General features: G+C 42.6%; 1 protein-coding gene across 1 annotated transcript; it reads right to left on the bottom strand.

The window, feature by feature from the left end:
• Window positions 1-8,550: 8,550 nt before the first annotated feature.
• LOC146578578 (sterile alpha motif domain-containing protein 3-like) lies at window positions 8,551-17,211 on the bottom strand. The gene is made up of 11 exons (XM_085268712.1): window positions 17,118-17,211; window positions 16,268-16,463; window positions 16,019-16,180; window positions 15,456-15,543; window positions 15,201-15,365; window positions 14,704-14,910; window positions 13,778-13,946; window positions 13,537-13,616; window positions 13,018-13,059; window positions 11,605-11,784; window positions 8,551-8,631 (listed from the first exon to the last, which is right to left on the bottom strand). The coding sequence occupies exons 1-11, from the start codon at window positions 17,209-17,211 to the stop codon at window positions 8,551-8,553; spliced, it is 1,464 nt and encodes a 487-aa protein (XP_085124838.1).
• Between the last annotated feature and the right edge of the window lie 1,068 nt (window positions 17,212-18,279).

Below are 18,279 nucleotides of genomic sequence, written 5' to 3'. Positions count from 1 at the left end.
CTTTTTGTTAACATTCAAGTTTTGTTCCCTGTTCCTTGGAGTCTGCATTTTGGGTCCTTTTTCAATTCATACAGTCTGCCCTCGCCAGACTGTGACACGGGTAAAGGGTAAGAGAGAGCCGGTGTAGACAGCGCATCCGGTCCTGCAGCATCTGTGCTGGTCCAGTTGACTGCTATCTTCCCCGGTAGGGCACAAGCATCGAAGGCGTTGGAAAGGGAGGGGGGATGAGTGAGTGCTTATCAGTGTGTGTGTGTGTGTGTGTGTGTGTGTGTGCATGTCCATAGTTTAGCTGAGACTGTGTCCTTCGGCCTATCAGGCTAAGTAAACAGTCCTCCAGCCAATCCAGGTGTCCTTGCATGGGATGGGAAGAATAGCCGTAACACAGTCATTATCAGGGAGTGATTGTTCGGCTCCAGCCTTGGGCCTGCAGCTGGCGCCGTGATGGGGATCCGCAATGTTTATGTTGGTTTTGTTAATTTCCATGCGAGCAGCCCAGGAGAATTTTTCAGGCTGCTCTTTAACACTCCGACAGTGGCCTCTCGATCTCCCGTTGGAGAGTCGCGAGCCTCCCCATGATGGTATCAAACTTCTGTTCCATGGTGTTATCGTTCTTTTGATTCTGAGACCTCACAACTGCAGTGATCCGTTCCGCGATGTTTTCCAACTGTCGCTCAAGGGTCTCATTTTGAGCAGGCCTCTCTCTGATGTTTCCCCTCATACGCTCAATGGTGTTGTTTTGAGCCTTCACAGCAGCTGCAAGCGTCTCCAAGGTGTTGACCATATTACGTTCGTTGTGAGAGGTTGCGCCTCGTTCCATTTCGATTCCAGCGGGCAGCCTTGGAATCAAAATGGAACGAGGACACAGTGTCCTTCTGAGTCCATTTCAGAGTGCATAAGGTTCCCATTAAATTTGTTCTTCAGAGTAATAACTCCTGCCGATCTTTCTGATCCATTTGAGAATCATAGTTCCTTGCCCCACCATGTTTTCCAAAAAGCAGTATCCTTAATAACAGAGTGATTCTTGAAAAAAAACAAAACAAAGTCAGTATTCTGTTGATTTGCAAAAAGAAACAAAGCTTTTCTCTTAACAGTGTCTCTTAAACCCCTGACATTGAGAGAACAAAGTGATATAGACAGTGCGGCTTTAACACAAAATAATGAACAGTTTACTTCCCTTAATTAACATAGAACTGGTATTAACATTTATCCTGAACCTCAAAATTATAAATAACTCAATTCAATTCAATTTTATTTATATAGCGCCAAATCACAACATAAGTCGCCTCAAGGCGCTTCATAGATACAGAGAAAAACCCAACAATCATATGACCCCCTATGAGCAAGCACTTTGGCAACAGTGGGAAGGAAAAACTCCCTTTTAACAGGAAGAAACCTCCGGTCAGGGAGGGGCGGCCATCTGCTGCGACCGATGTCAACTCCTTTGACACCTGTAACTTTATACCTCAAGGAGGGCATGAAACCTCCATCAACGCAGGTGCAGCTTGATCCTCAGGATAAGTGAGCGTTGGGTGCACCTCTTTCCCTTCAATGATTACACGGACCCCGGCAAAGTGAGCTCCTTTTCCTTCTTTCCTTGCTGCATCAATAAGAGGCCAAAGCTTCTCTTGAATTGCTCTGTCTGCAGAGGACAGATCTGTCATGATCCTGGGTCCTTTTGACCCAGCGTTTTGTGTTTTCTCTTCGTGATTGTGGTTCTGTTAATTCTCTGGTTAGTGTTTACTCTGTTCTGCCCGTGTGTTCCTGTATCTAGTCTGTGTTTCTTAGTTTGTGTCTTTTCTTGTGTAAATTCCTGTTTTATTGTGAAGGTCTGTGTCTTATGTGAGTGTTTTCAGTTTGCCTCCCTAGTCTCGTCATGTTAATCACTCCCAGCTGTGTTCCCACCTGTATGTACGTAATCTCCCTGTGTTCTCTGAGTGTATTTAAGTTGTGTCTTCTGTCATAGTACCGTATTTTCACGACCATAAGGCGCACTTAAAAGTCTTAGATTTTCTTCAAAAAGTGCGGCGCGCCCTATAGCGCGGTGCGCCCTATGTGTTGTAAGGAGGACGTAGTAGAGAACACCATGAGAACGTTAAAGGGTGAAGTGTGGGCGTTGATCGTATATACCGGGACAATCGCACATACCTGTATAAAAGAACAGGTATGTGCATTATGCAGGACATCGTTGTTTTAACAACCCTGAAAATGGCAAAGAGACACGCTTATGAAGCACAGTTTAAACTGAAGGCCATCAGCTACGCGGAGGAACATGGAAATCGAGCAGCAGCGAGAGAATTTAAGATTAACGAATCGATGGTTCGCAAATGGAGGAAGCTGGAAAACAAGCTCCGGCAGGTCAAGAAAACGCAGCTGAGTTTCCGCGGACATAAGGCGAGGTGGCCCGAGTTGGAGGAAAGACTCGAGCGGTGGATCATCGAGCAAAGAGCGAGCGGGAGAAGCGTTTCGACGGTCACCATTCGGCTAAAAGCAGTTTCACTAGCTGAAGAGATGAACATTGAACATTTCCAAGGAGGTCCGTCTTGGTGCTTTCGTTTTATGAAACGGTGCCATTTTTCCATCCGGACCAGGACTACGGTAGTGCAGCAACTTCCAGCGGATTATAAGGAAAAGCTGGCCATCTTCCGCTCCTACTGCAGCAAACACATCGGCGACAAACACATCCAGCCCAGCCACATCACAAACATGGACGAGGTCCCGCTCACTTTTGACATCCCGGTGAGTCACACTGTGGAGAAGAAGGGGACCAGCACGGTAGCGATATGCACAACGGGGTATGAAAAGTTTTCTTTTACTGTTGTGCTTGGCTGCCATGCTAATGGACAGAAACTGCCGCCTATGGTGATTTTTAAGCGAAAGACTTTGCCTAAAGAGAAGTTTCCAGCAGAAATCATCATTAAGGCAAATGAAAAGGGCTGGATGGATGAGGAAATGATGAGTGACTGAGGGAGGTGTATGAAAGGAGACCAGGTGGTTTTTTCCACGCAGTTTCACTAAGAGTGGAAGGCAGCGTCGGGCGAGTTACGCCACAATTTGCCAATGGATTGTAGATGCTTGGGCTAACATGTCTGCTGGCACAGTTGTTCGAGCTTTCGCAAAAGCCGGCATCGTTTCCGAGGAGCCGCACGGCACGGAAAGTGACTCTGACAGTGAAGAATGTGAACTTGGCATGTTTGATGGAGATTTAGCGCAGCTGTTCAATTCAGACACAGAGGATGAGGACTTCGATGGGTTTGATTGATGATAAAAATGTGAGTACCAAACTTTGTTTTGCTCCTGCTTTATTTTTAAATACGCACACTTGTATGCTTGTGTGTTGTTGATGATGACGATTACTGGTAATAAAAATGTGAGTACCAAACTCAGTTTTGCTCCTGCTTTATTTTTAAATATGCACACTTGTATGCTTGTGTGTTGTTGATGATGACGATTACCGGCAATAGAAATGTGAGTAAGGTACCGAATTCAGGTTTGCTCCCGCTTTATTTTTAAATACGCATACGGTACTTGTATGCGCCCTATGGTCCAGTGCGCCTTATGTGTGTGTTAAATACAGTAAGGGCACACATAACTGAGACTGCGCCTTTTAGCACAGTGCGCCTTATGGTCGTGAAAATACGGTAATTGCTGGTTCGTCTGTGTTATTTCCCTTCCACCCTTCTGTGTTGATTCTCTGGTCATTCTCCCTGCAAGTCAAGTTCGTATTCCGGTTAGTGTTTTATTTAGTTTTCCCAGTTTAGAGTTGTCACCGTTCTGTTCCTCGCCACCCTGTCTGTTGTACCTTTTGGTTGCAAATAAACTCACCCTCCACTTCAGCAGCCTGCAGTTTGGATCCATTATTATTCACACGGCTTGCCCCGGCAAACCGTGACAAGATCTTCAGTGAACCTCATGTAATTTTCTTTCAGAAAGGAGCAATTTTTAGCTTTCCTCCAGATCGGTCGCGAGCTGATCTTATCACAAATAGAATGATAACCAGCCTTGGTTTCTTCTGAATTTCGCTGTAGTGGCCCAGGGAATGAACTACATCAATGCTGTTTTTGAATCCTGCACTTGTTTCCCCGGCAACAGTGCAGCAGATGTCAAGTACTTTTCTGGTGATGTCTTCTTGCTTTTGCTCAGGGACACCTGAGAGCCTGAGATTTCATCTCCGATGGTATCGTTCAACTTCGTTGACCTTCAGTTCTACTTGAGACAATCTGCTGCTGTTTTTTCACAAGTAGATTTAATTGTTTGGGTGACATTCTTCAAAGATTCTACTTCCAAGAACATGGTCTCGATGTTAACAGTATTCTTGCTGATCATAGCCTCAAGCCTCCAAGCATTTCGTGATACACAGTCATATTTACATTATTTATACAGTATGAATGATTTGCTTTGGTACCTGGTCAAACTTCAGTTCTCTGTCTGCCTGGCTCTGTTTCTCCAATTAGTGAGTTGGAGAAAGTTTCTCCAACATTTTCACTGTTTTTCGCTTCACGCTGCAAGTCACACTTGTGTTTACGCTGAGCAGAGACGGCAAACAGAGCCTTGCATTTTCGCCCCTCCCCCCTCTGCTCAGCGCTGAGCTGAGGGGGCGGGGCGGTAGTTACACTCGCAACAGCAGTAGCACACAACAAGAGCAGGAGGGAGAGGGAAAGAAAGCGAGCCGGGAGCAACAAGAGAGAACACCGTCTCATTGGAAAGGTACAGTAAAGAAAATGAGTGACACCAAGAAAAGAAGCAAAGTCTGGAACCATTTCAGTCTTACTGACAAAACAAAGGCAGAGTGTAGAGTCTACAAGAAAAGGATATCATATAGAGCCGGCTCCACAAACAACATGCATAGGCACCTCAGAACTGTCCACCCATCAGTGCAATGGGAAGATTAAACGCAGTCAGTTGAGTGTGACATTAATATTTGTCAATGACAACCTTTCCCTTAATTAAAGATCTGGGCTTGTCGCTGGGCGTGTTCCTTTTTGAAGGACATTTCTGTACCCTTTAGGCTTGGTACATTTTTGTACCTTATGAAGTTGTACCATCTGAAGTACAATCATGTACTTTCCTAAGACATAAATGTACCTTCAAACTATAGTACAGAAATGTTCCCTTGAAAAGGGTAAAATAGGGTACCTATGAGGGTAAGCCCCAGTGACAACCTATTTCGTACCTAAAGAGACAAAAATGTACCCCAATAGTCCAAAATATTTGGTTATTTAACCATTTATTTTCGATAATAGAATCACATCAAAGCATTTAAACAACCACAGGAATACCTCCTTGATTACATTCGTATATTGCCATAGGACATGTCAAGAAAAATACATTCATTTAAAAAAAGTAAACAATCACATAAAGACATTAAACACCTGGGCCCTGTTTCAGGAAGCCGGTTTAGAAAACTCAGAGTGAAAAACGATACGCAGGGTTGAGTAACCCCGAACTGTCCAACTCGGAATATTCGGTTTCAGAAAGGCTGATAACAACTAGTTCAGTCAACGCGGAGTTGCTTTAACCCCAAGTGAAGCGCGCGGACGAGGATACATAAAGCCCTGATCAGTGGAGCACAGATTAAGCGAGTCACCATGGAGACGGAGGGAAAGAAGGCGCGGTCAATGTATTTTACAGCGCTTGAGGCCGAAATTCTGATGGCAGCATATGCCGATAACATGCAAATTCCGCGGAAAAAAGTAACACAGCGACAGCTGCAAAAGAAAGTGAGCATGCATGGCAAAACATAGCCGACAGAGTCAATGCGTGAGTGTTAATTTAAACATTGATCTAGGGATTTCCACCCATTTAACACGTTATTTTATCATATGTTATTTTATACATTTTATTTTGTGACGTGATGTGAGCGCAGGTGCAACCCAACAGGCCCCAAACGTTCCTGGCAGCAAGTAAAAATGAAATATAAAAATATAGTCCAAACAGGTAAGGTGTAATTGTATTATGAGCCATAGTGCTTGGTCTGTTTGTCCGATGTAAATCAATTGCAGTTAGAGGCTACATTAATTTTCTGTCTGTAAGCACTTATTGAAATTATCTGAGCACATTACAAGTACATATTTGCTTACTCTGTATGCTCAAATGTGACCCGTTATAGCCAACAGAAAAAAAGCGGAGGCCCGAAAAACAGGTGGGGGTCCTCCACCACCACCACCACTCACAGAGGCTGAGCAGTTGGCCCTCAGCCAAAACAGTGGGCGCCCTGTGGCCGAAGGCATCTCTGCGGGGACATCCTCTGAGTCAATAACCCCGCAAGACACAAGTGCCTACATAGGGGGTAAATTCAAAATAATACATGATGTGCATACATCCTTTCTTCACAGTCACCTTTGCAGTGCTACTCATTCATTTGATAAACTCTTTACCATAATGGATTATTTTGTAGTGAAGTTATTTTCCTACTGATTTTGCTTTCCCTCAGTCTTGGTTGTCTTTGAGAGCATAATGACAATGAAGTGTAAGGTGATTGGTATGTTTGTTAATTGCCATTTGGTCCCTTGTAAGTTATAAGTGACCTGTATAAACCTCATATTCTATCAGTTGATGGTGATGGTGTACTGCATCTGGTGCAGCCTCCTGTTGAGCCAGACCAACATGCAGTTGTGAGTAATACTCCACAGATTATATGAGTTTACAGTAGAACAGCAATGTTGTTTATTTCTTTACTACAGGAAAATAATGAAGAAACATTGACAGCTGTTACAGAGGAGGAAGCAACAGAGACACTTTATGAGGTTTACATCTTTTAATACTTTGTGTACAGGAAACACAGGTGACCAATAAAGCCAGTTGAACAAAAAATCTGTTTATTCTTCTTTCAACATGTTGAGGTGATGGGTCAAAAGAAATGATTGTGACATATGGTGTCTCTGACTGCTCTTCCATCTTGTATGTCCGTGGGAGGGTCAGGATGTTCATGGTTTGGATCACTGCTGTTTGGTTCAGAAGGACAGTGTTCTCCTCTAATTGTGGCAATGTTGTGAAGAATCACACATGCCACAATAATGTCACATGCCCTTTCTGGGGTGACCCTGAGTCTTTGCAGGCACTGGAACCGGGCCTTAAGCATTCCGATAGTCATTTCAACTCTGGCTCTTGTCCTGCAATTAGCCAGATTATATCGCTGCTGTGGGCCCGGTTCAGGGTCAGAGTAAGGGGTAAGCAAATAGGGTAAACATGGATACCCCCTATCACCAAGCAAGTAGCCAGTGAACTCTCCTAAGACAGAAGGATACACTTCAGTTCAAATGTCCCTGAAGCAATTGATCTTTATATATTTTAAAGTATTCTCAACTCACCATGTCCAAATTTTGTGCTCAGTGTACATTCACGGAATATTTGTGAGTCATGGACAGAGCCTGGCCACTTGGCTTCCACATTTGTGATAATGTTGGTAGCATCACATATGATCTTCACAGTGCAGAGAACACAAATTAGCATCCATTACTATGATGAAATAATTTGTTAGTTTGAAATGCTACAGGGAACTATGTACCTGTACATTAATGCTGTGGAAAGACTTCCTGTTCACATAGTCTCCTTCATTTACTGAAGGAGCAATGATTGGAATGTGAGTACCATCTATACAGCCAATCACGCCTGGGAACCCTGAAAATAAATGTAAAATTTAAGTAGTAGTTCAAGTATCACCACATCATAAATTAAGTTTTGGTCATCCTGATACCTGCAATTTTGTGGCATCCCTCTTTGATAAATCTTGTGGGTCTATGACCGGGGAACACCACAAACGTGTACAGGAGACGTTTCAGTGCAACTGTAACATTCCTGACTGCCCGACAGACGGTAGCCTTGGAAACGTGCTCAGCGTCACCAATATTATACAGAAAGCTCCCGTTTGCAAAAAACCGAAGTGCAATACAAATAATATGTACAGAACTGAGAGAATGTCCGCGATGTGTCACATGCGTAATATATGGCCTGAGGATGTTATCCAAATAAATTATAGATTGTGCTGAGAAACGGTAACGTTCGCACAGACAATCATCAGGAAATGATAAAATGTCCAAACGCGCTCTGATCACTCTTTCCCGGCGGAGAGCTCTGCGGAGAATTTGGGCTTCACGATCTACTGGCTCTTCAAGGAAGGGACACGCCATGTCTGACACTTCCTACTGTCAGGTTTCCGACAAAGGGGCGGAGACAGTCAGGGTTAGTTGTAGTAAACCTGCTAGGGGGCAGGTTAGCTTCACGGCGTGTGTCGTCATAGTGACTCACTCAGGCTTCAGCTGAACTCGCTTTGTGAAACCGAAAACCCAGAGTTTTCGTTAACTCAGGGTATACTTACTCAGTTTTTCCACTAAACCGGCTTCCTGAAACAGGGCCCAGAACACAATGTTTTGACGGATCACACATGGCGTTGAAAAGAGTGATACTTGGAAAAAGCTGCCTGGCAGTCATTTATTCCACAAGTGATGCTGAAATGAGGCTCATGTGCGTGTACTAACCAAACATGTGTAATCAACTTCCTCAGAGTAAATGTCCTTTTTGAACATTTTGAACATTTGTGGAGTAGGGGCATATTTAATAGAGTTGGTTAAGTACCCTGGTGACACTTACTGGCAGGGGTTTGTCTCCCTGGTCTCCTATGTTGACAATGCAGTTCTGGGCCCTGTTTCAGGAAGCCGGTTTAGTGGAAAAACTGAGTAAGTATACCCTGAGTTAACGAAAACTCTGGGTTTTCGGTTTCACAAAGCGAGTTCAGCTGAAGCCTGAGTGAGTCACTATGACGACACACGCCGTGAAGCTAACCTGCCCCCTAGCAGGTTTACTACAACTAACCCTGACTGTCTCCGCCCCTTTGTCGGAAACCTGACAGTAGGAAGTGTCGGACATGGCGTGTCCCTTCCTTGAAGAGCCAGTAGATCGTGAAGCCCAAATTCTCCGCAGAGCTCTCCGCCGGGAGAGAGTGATTAGAGCGCGTTTGGACATTTTATCATTTCCTGATGATTTTCTGTGCGAACGTTACCGTTTCTCAGCACAATCTATAAGTTATTTGAATAACATCCTCAGGCCATATATTACGCATGTGACACATCGCGGACATGCTCTCAGTTCTGTACATATTATTTGTATTGCACTTCGGTTTCTTGCAAACGGGAGCTTTCTGTATAATATTGGTGACGCTGAGCACGTTTCCAAGGCTACCGTCTGTCGGGCAGTCAGGACTGTTACAGTTGCACTGAAACGTCTCCTGTACTCGTTTGTGGTGTTCCCCGGTCACAGACCCACAAGATTTATCAAAGAGGGATGCCACAAAATTGCAGGTATCAGGATGACCAAAACTTAATTTATGATGTGGTGATACTTGGACTACTACTTAAATTTTACATTTATTTTCAGGATTCCCAGGCGTGTATAGATGGCACTCACATTCCAGTCATTGCTCCTTTAGTAAATGAAGGAGACTATGTGAACAGGAAGTCTTTCCACAGCATTAATGTACAGGTACATAGTTCCCTGTAGCATTTCAAACTAACAAATTATTTTATCATAGTAATGGATGCTAATTTGTGTTCTCTGCACTGTGAAGATCATATATGATGCTGCCAACATTATCACAAATGTGGAAGCCAAGTGGCCAGGCTCTGTCCATGACTCACAAATATTCCGTGAATGTACACTGAGCACAAAATTTGGACATGGTGAGTTGAGAATACTTTAAAATATATAAAGACCAATTGCTTCAGGGACATTTGAACTGAAGTGTATCCTTCTGTCTTAGGAGAGTTCACTGGCTACTTGCTTGGTGATAGGGGGTATCCATGTTTACCCTATTTGCTTACCCCTTACCCTGACCCTGAACCGGGCCCACAGCAGCGATATAATCTGGCTAATTGCAGGACAAGAGCCAGAATTGAAATGACTATCGGAATGCTTAAGGCCCGGTTCCAGTGCCTGCAAAGACTCAGGGTCACCCCAGAAAGGGCATGTGACATTATTGTGGCATGTGTGATTCTTCACAACATTGCCACAATTAGAGGAGAACACTGTCCTTCTGAACCAAACATCAGCAGTGATCCAAACCATGAACATCCTGACCCTCCCACGGACATACAAGATGGAAGAGCAGTCAGAGACACCATATGTCACAATCATTTCTTTTGACCCATCACCTCAACATGTTGAAAGAAGAATAAACAGATTTTTTGTTCAACTGGCTTTATTGGTCGCCTGTATTTCCTGTACACAAAGTATTAAAAGATGTACACCTCATAAAGTGTCTCTGTTGCTTCCTCCTCTGTAACAGCTGTCAATGTTTCTTCATTATTTTCCTGTAGTAAAGAAATAAACAACATTGCTGTTCTACTGTACACTCATATAATCTGTGGAGTATTACTCACAACTGCATGTTGGTCTGGCTCAACAGGAGGCTGCACCAGATGCAGTACACCATCACCATCAACTGATAGAATATGAGGTTTATACAGGTCACTTATAACTTACAAGGGACCAAATGGCAATTAACAAACATACCTATCACCTTACACTTCATTGTCATTATGCTCTCAAAGACAACCAAGACTGAGGGAAGGCAAAATCAGTAGGAACATAACTTCACTACAAAATAATCCATTATGGTAAAGAGTTTATCAAATGAATGAGTCGCACTGCAAAGGTGACTGTGAAGAAAGGATGTATGCACATCATGTATTATTTTGAATTTACCCCCTATGTAGGCACTTGTGTCTTGCGGGGTTATTGACTCAGAGGATGTCCCCGCAGAGATGCCTTCGGCCACAGGGCGCCCACTGTTTTGGCTGAGGGCCAACTGCTCAGCCTCTGTGAGTGGTGGTGGTGGAGGACCCCCACCTGTTTTTCGGGCCTCCGCTTTTTTTCTGTTGGCTATAACGGGCCACATTTGAGCATACAGAGTAAGCAAATATGTACTTGTAATGTGCTCAGATAATTTCAATAAGTGCTTACAGAAAGAAAATTAATGTAGCCTCTAACTGCAATTGATTTACATGGGACAAACAGACCAAGCACTATGGCTCATAATACAATTACACCTTACCTGTTTGGACTATATTTTTATATTTCATTTTTACTTGCTGCCAGGAACGTTTGGGGCCTGTTGGGTTGCACCTGCGCTCACATCACATCACAAAATAAAATGTATAAAATAACAAATAAAATAACATATGATAAAATAACGTGTTAAATGGGTGGAAATCCCTCGATCAATGTTTAAATTAACACTCACGCATTGACTCTGTCGGCTATGTTTTGCCATGCATGCTTTTGCAGCTGTGGCTGTGTTACTTTTTTCCGCGGAATTTGGATGTTATCGGCATATACTGCCATCAGAATTTCGGCCTCAAGCGCTGTAAAATACATTGATCACGCCTTCTTTCCCTCCGTCTCCATGGTGACTCGCTTAATCTGTGCTCCACTAATCAGGGCTTTATGTATCCTCGTCCGCGCGCTTCACTTGGGGTTAAAGCAACTCCGCGTTGACTGAACTAGTTGTTATCAGCCTTTCTGAAACCGAATATTCCGAGTTGGACAGTTCGGGGTTACTCAACCCTGCGTATCGTTTTTCACTCTGAGTTTTCTAAACCGGCTTCCTGAAACAGGGCCCCGAAGAAAGACAAGTGTTTTCTTGAAGTATGCAGGGTAGGTCATGTTGAACACGAAGAAAGTGGAGTATGCTGAGATGTAGGCCTCATCCAGCGAGCAGCATGAGCAAACATCCACTCTTTCAACTGTGACAACACAGCAACACTGTCTTGAGAGGGCAGTTGTCCAACTTTTTTTTTTTTTTTTTTGCCTGTCCCGTTTGGCTCTTTTGCCATCAGAATTGTTGTCTAAAGGCAAAGAAAGATGCCCAACGGATTTACTTTACCAAATTGACCATCCCAGCCTTGCCGTAATGGTCCATTTGATTCACCTTTTATTGTTTATTTTATTTTCACTTACTGAATACGGGACAGACTTGACTGGGGGAAAGAAGGGGAGAAAGAAAGAGGGAAAGAGAAACAGCTGAGAAGAGGGACGGGGAGAAGGGCAAAAGACAAAAACCAACAGAATGAGCAGAAAAAAAAAAGAAAAAAAATGCATATATCAATCACCTGGATCACCTGCTGAGAAAGAAAAAAGAAAACAAGCAGAAGAGAACAAGAGTAATAGAATAAACAACATCACAATGATATATGGGAATATGACAGTAAATACTAAATATTAAACATTATTGTGCAGCACATAAGATCAACAGAACACAGTGTGCTTTGAGGTAGGAGCCAAAAAGGGTGTAGTTTGTGGGTGTGATCACCCGTGTGTACACCTGTGAGCATGGACGCGCTTGTTTTTTTTTTTTTTTTTTTTAAAAGGTTCCTTCATGTAATGATCTGCTAGAGGGTGTGGGGGGGCCACAGCCCCGTCCTCCAGGGCATGAAGCAGGTATGGAGGAGATCAAAACTCCAGACATCCAGAGGGCCCCAGAACACAAGAGACCAAGGAAGAAAAACAGAGGGGCAGCTGCGCCACTGTCCCAGAAAGAGCTGAGGAGAGTCCCAGATGAGGGCTCACTCAGCAGCCGCGGAGCAGAAGCCAGGGGGAGTTGCAGTGACGCGCCCGTGAGCTCCACCGGCAGCCAGCCGTGCCTGAGTGACCGAGCCCCAGGCCGAGAGGCCGGGGGCACCCCACCTCCGAAGTGGCCCGAGCGAGCCCCAGGCTCCAGGCCCCGATAAGCGGCCGCCAAGGAGTGAGCCGGTGTGTACCTGGACGCCCATCCCCGGACACAAAGAACCACCAACGCACCGATGTCTGAGGGAGTCCGCCACTGGCAGGGGAAGTGGTGGTAGGGGGTGATAGGCCTCCAAACCTTGGAGGGCCTGAGATGTCCCCAGAGAGGTGGCGCCTGACACCCAACCTGACATATAGACACAGAAATACAGGCACACACATATACAAACATCCATTCCCACCCTCATGCTCTCATAGGGCAGTTCGAATGAAGGATAAGAGTTGGGCAGTTGTCCAACTCTTATCCTTCATTCGAATGGTTGGGTATGGACTCATGGGAGTATTCTGCAGAAGAGGAAGAAAAACATTAGTATACAGTATGTTTAAGCAATATGTGCCAAGTGGATTTTCAACAGATTCCTCAAATTACCTTCTTTTTTTTTGCTGCAAAACAAAACTGTCTATTCTGATAACCTGTAAACATGGCCCCTACTCCAAACAAAAAGCTTCTTGACCAATGACTGTTGTGGTAGTGTTTGATAAGCTGCTAAAGTTTGACATAATATTCAAGGGCAAAAGCAATCACCCCTGACAGTGACAGTACCTGTGAAGAAGCATTTCCCTAAGGGGACAATAAAGGTCTATCTATCTATATAAACACCAGACAAAACCCAAGAGCACAGCAGCACTGTGGATTAACAGCAGTGTTTCCCCTACATTCACTTAGCTGTGATGCTGAACCGCAGCTGAATTCAGCTCCATGCCAACAACACCGAGAATGAAACTTGTGGCCAAAGGCTATGCATTGCATCATGCATTTACCTCTCCAAGGATGATGAAATCTTCTATCTTCTCCTTGAAGATGGATGGCAAGAGGAGAAGTGCCCCCTCGAAGTCAATTCCTAGGTCATACAGATGCAAATGCACTTCATTAGATTTTGATAGCATGCAAATTCCCATTAACATGCTCTTGACATGGCACTATGGTACATCAATTATCTTTGGAAGAGAGAGCAAATGAAGTGTCACAAAATTTACTATTTGTATGAGGTCAAATTAGCACCTGTAATGTCTTCAGCCAGTGCATTCTCTCTTGCCTCCATGTAGACCTTCTTCAGTGGCAAATCCTTGGTCATTTGAAGAACATTTTGAAGAATAGCAGTGAAGTTTTTGCTAAAGCGGCGACAGATGTTGTCTTGGCAGGGATGCATTAAATCAACCTCATCACACAACTGGAAATGAAAAGAGCAGAATAGACAAAAGAATGACATTTTACATTGAGGATAAACTCAAAATCACAGCTTTAATGCTGGAAGGCAGATCACAAGAAATACAAAACTTAAACCGGGAACAATAACTAACACTTGCAGAGAGACACAGGGAAATCCACGCAGCTATGAGGGAGACTACGATACAGAACTGAGGGAGACGCAGACATAAATACACAGAGGGTTAACGAGGGAAGTGGGAGCACACGGGGAACACAGCTGACACAGATAATCATAACGAGACAGGGCAGGAGTGAACACAACATGACGCATACTGACGAGAGACTGTCAAAGTAAAACAGGAAGTACACAGAGGTTCAGACAGGAGGAGAGAGAGCACGGGGAGAACACAGACATAACAGGCTGGGGAAAACATGGAATAAAACACGAAAGGGGACAAGGGCTCATGAATACATAGAGGGGCACACAGGGGGTGAGAGTCACAAAGGGAAAGCACACAGGGAACAACATAACAGGGCAACTCAGGAAACAGAACCTAAACAGGGAACTGAATACAAAAATACAAGAGAACTAAGAATACTGGGCCAACACCGCCCAGGACCATGACAGACTGGAGATAAATGTAAAGTGCTTTAACCCTTGAACAAAAATTCTAAAGATAATGAACAGATTGATTAATCAGTTAGTACAGAAAATAATAATCAGATTTAGAGACAAAAAAATCATTAGCTGTTTCCCCAATCATCTTAACAATTCTTACCCCTGCAGATGTCCCCAGGAATGGATATCTCTTTAATAGGTCCACAGTACACATTCCTTCAGCTACCTCTCGACGTCTCCATGCAAAGGTTTTTGTCATGCGGTCTTTCACCAGTGCTGTGTCAGGATGTAGCTTCTTGTGCTGATCATTTAGCACCTTGATATGATCATCAACGGAGGCTGCATCTTCCCCCACAAAGGACAAATTCTTTGTCAAAGCATATATCAGTATTATCATAAGTAAACTCTGATACGTTAATGTTACTCGAAATGCGGTAATTTGTACACCAAATGCTTTGAAAAAAATGCAAAAATGTTGAATAGGAATTGCAAGTTGAGCTGACTTTTGTTAAATCAACTGTGAAGTTCCTTTTTCTATGTTAATGTTATCTGTTAACATGTTTCTTTCAATTAATGTTTACTTTTAGCTTTACAGTGAACATAATAAGACTACATATGTTACCTTAGCTCTTAGAGGCTGAGGGTGTGAGGACTTACGAGAGAGGGCTTCAGTCTCTTCAGACAGGAGCTGCTGGATTCCTCTGTGGTCCGATGTTTCTGCGTGCGTCCAAACTTTTCTTTAACCCGGTTCACTTCTTCGTTGCTGATTAGGGGAGCCCGTTCTGCTTTGAACTTTCTCTTGAGTTGGCTGTGCCAGGTGTCCTAGTTGTTTCAAATGTATATAAGTAGTTAATTATGCTTACTTTATATTAATATAATCTATAAAAGAAACAAAAAAGGAGAGGTACTCACATAACCATTTCTGTGTACATCTCTTAAGAAAGGATACTTCACAATCAGGGCTTTGATTACCTGGATGTAGTCTGAGTGGGTTGGGTACCTGTTTCAAACATAAGAAAAACAACCCACAGTACACTGATTACTCTTATCCTTTCCTGGGGGCTTTTCTGTTCTTCAATTCTTCTAATCATATTGTTATTACCGTAAATAGTATGTTGTAGATCAAATCAATGTAGCTAAAGTTGATTTTAATTTTTTAAAAATGGGTGTGGACAAACAGCCACACCTCTCCCAATCTTCATTAATTAATTGACTGCAGTCCTGAATTATTAATTTACTCTTGAGCAAATTCGAAAATGAACACTTTGGATATCATAGTCCAGACATGGTCTGGAGACACAGGATGTATGGTTTTACCACTATTGCCAGTTCATTGGAACCGTGTGTCACGCCAGACTCGAACGCTGGTCTCCAGATTGGGAGGCAGATGGGCTAAGCATTTGTTCTCTGCCTCTCTTACACCAGCAATATTAATATTAAGAAATTAATGTAATTATTCAGAAAGGAACCCTTACATTGTGTACTGTGACAGCATTTCATAAAGAGTCCCAATTATTTTGTTTCGGTACTTCTGTTCTTTCTGGACTGGTTCTTTGAGATCCAAGCGACTCTGGACATCTTGTGGGAATTTTGGAACGGAAATAACTGCAGGCAGTCTATGGCAAGAAGGTATAGAACTGCAATACAGTAGGAAAACAGCATTAACTAGCCATTTTGCAAGTGCTTAAATGCATATGCAAATTTAGACATTTATCGCAACCTACCTCTGGTTTGCTTGGGACACTGGACCTTCAACTGTACCTTCAAATGGGTCGACCGGTTGTAAAGTGATGATGACTTCCTTGTAGCGATTTGTGAAGTCTCTGAACTTCAGCTGCTTTTTGAAAGACTTGTCAAAAAGATATGCAACCATGGTCTCAGTGAGTCCACAGTCTACCGTCTCTCCATCTACATCGTTATCTGAAATATAAAGTACAGTATGAAATAAAAATAAAACCATTTTCAAATTTAGTTTTAAAGTGACATTATGGTCAATACATAATAATAATAATAATAATAATAATAAGCTATCATTGTGAATCTGTCTATATTCCCCAAAAGGAAGTTACAATTAATTCTCTTGATTAATTGTTAATATAAATTAACTGGTAATATAAAAATGTAAGTAAGTGTAAGTGTCCCTGCGCAGAGCTTACAGCTCTCATATTCGAAAATCCCACTAAGTAGGTGGAATGGTACAAATGTGTACCTTCCATTGTTTAAAATCCCTTTGAGCGGGAAACAAGTTAGATGCCATAAATTTTGCTTAGAAAACGATTTTGTTAATAGCTATATTTACATACTAGCATGTTTTGCGAAATTATTGATTTTTTTACATTGTTGTACACGGTTCATCACTATTTATTGATAAAACACTCGAATACGGCGGGCAGATAGACGTTGAACATTCCACCAACAGTCTAAATAGTCCACATTTGTACCTTTCTTTGTTTAAAACTTAGCTAACTGCTAGCTTTCGCCCATGTTAAATCTAGCTCTTCGGACTTTTGCTAACTCTACTGTAAAATTACACGTTGTAATTTTTATAAAAACACAAAATCACACCCGACTTACCTCTAAATCTTTGCGCCTCGTCGTCTGACACATCAATGCCTTCTTCCATCAACCTTTTAAGGAGCTCCTTCGTCGATAACCCCCTGAGAGTCATTTTCTGCGTCAACGCTAGTCAGCGCGGAGGCGGAGCACTCATCACTGCTGCCTTTTCGGCCTTTGGGATTAATGCGCGTTGCGAACTTGACACATGAAAATACAACATTGTGGTATTAATGCGCAGTTGTTTAGAAACCGTTATGCTGTCTTGGCGAACTATATTTGTAACTTACAAAATGTAGTCACCGTAACATAAAAATCTGCTTGACATTTTAACTTCCAAAGAACCTCGGTTTAACTTGATGTTGCAAATTCCATAAAAACCTCACAATTAATGAACAATTCTAGGATGTAGTAAAAGCAAAAAAGTAAATGGCCAAACATAACAGTAAAATGATTTCACGTTTTTGAAAGATTTAAAACATTAAAAAAATTATAACTGGAACTTAATAAAATGGAAATGGACCAGTTTTTTTTTAACATCATTTGGTTGTGCCTGCATGTCATTGTGTGTGTGTGTTTTTTAATATAATTTAACATAACTTACACAAAGGTAGGTTACAGATATTCTTTGCATCATAGGATAATTTACGTACAGAGGAGAGGACCAACAGATTTGATTATAACATGTAGCTTTTATGAGCACACTCACATCTCATATGAATTTTACAATTAACCAGGCCGATCCAGATGTTCCCATGCTGACCCATTACCACATTCTGCCACTGTCACTGCAGTACAGGTCAAAATGGTACAGATTTGTACTTTATTTCATATATATATATATATATATATATATATATATATATATATATATATGTATATATACAGGGTTAAAACACATTGTGACGAAGTAAGATGTTTGTTTTGTAGTCCACCTTCTGCACAATGTAGTTTCAACATGCGGACATCCGGTGTCACATTGTTACAGAGAGACGAGTGTAAGGCTGTTCCAATTCTCAGAACCGCTCCTCTCTTTCCCTGAGTACTTAGCAATTCTCCTTCCCAAGATGACGTTTTCTTCGAGGCCAAGGAAAAGAGTTTAGATATGCCCTAATTTTGAAATAACACCTCACGTGGTTACGTTGTTCAGCTGAGTCACGTGACCGCACAGCAACAAATCACA

The sequence above is a fragment of the Mchenga conophoros genome, linkage group LG3 (assembly GCF_057382185.1).
Source record: "Mchenga conophoros isolate Kocher_MC1m ecotype Shallow Benthic linkage group LG3, M_conophoros_male_GT1.1, whole genome shotgun sequence".
Taxonomy (NCBI): Eukaryota; Metazoa; Chordata; class Actinopteri; order Cichliformes; family Cichlidae; genus Mchenga; species Mchenga conophoros.
The sequence above is the reverse complement of the archived record's forward strand: the minus strand, read 5'-3'. Positions and strand labels throughout refer to the sequence as shown.

What these genes read in the sequence shown, in the direction of transcription:
- LOC146578578 (XM_085268712.1), bottom strand. Translation starts at nt 17,211, where the DNA reads ATGACTCTCAGGGGGTTATCGACGAAGGAGCTCCTTAAAAGGTTGATG. An exon ending in CAACCATTCGAATGAAGGAT is followed by an intron (nt 11,785 to 13,017) that starts AAGAGTTGGACA and finishes AAAAAAAAAAAA; the next exon opens with AAAAGTTGGACAACTGCCCT. An exon ending in TTGTCTTTCTTCGGGGCCCT is followed by an intron (nt 8,632 to 11,604) that starts GTTTCAGGAAGC and finishes AACAGGGCCCAG; the next exon opens with AACTGCATTGTCAACATAGG.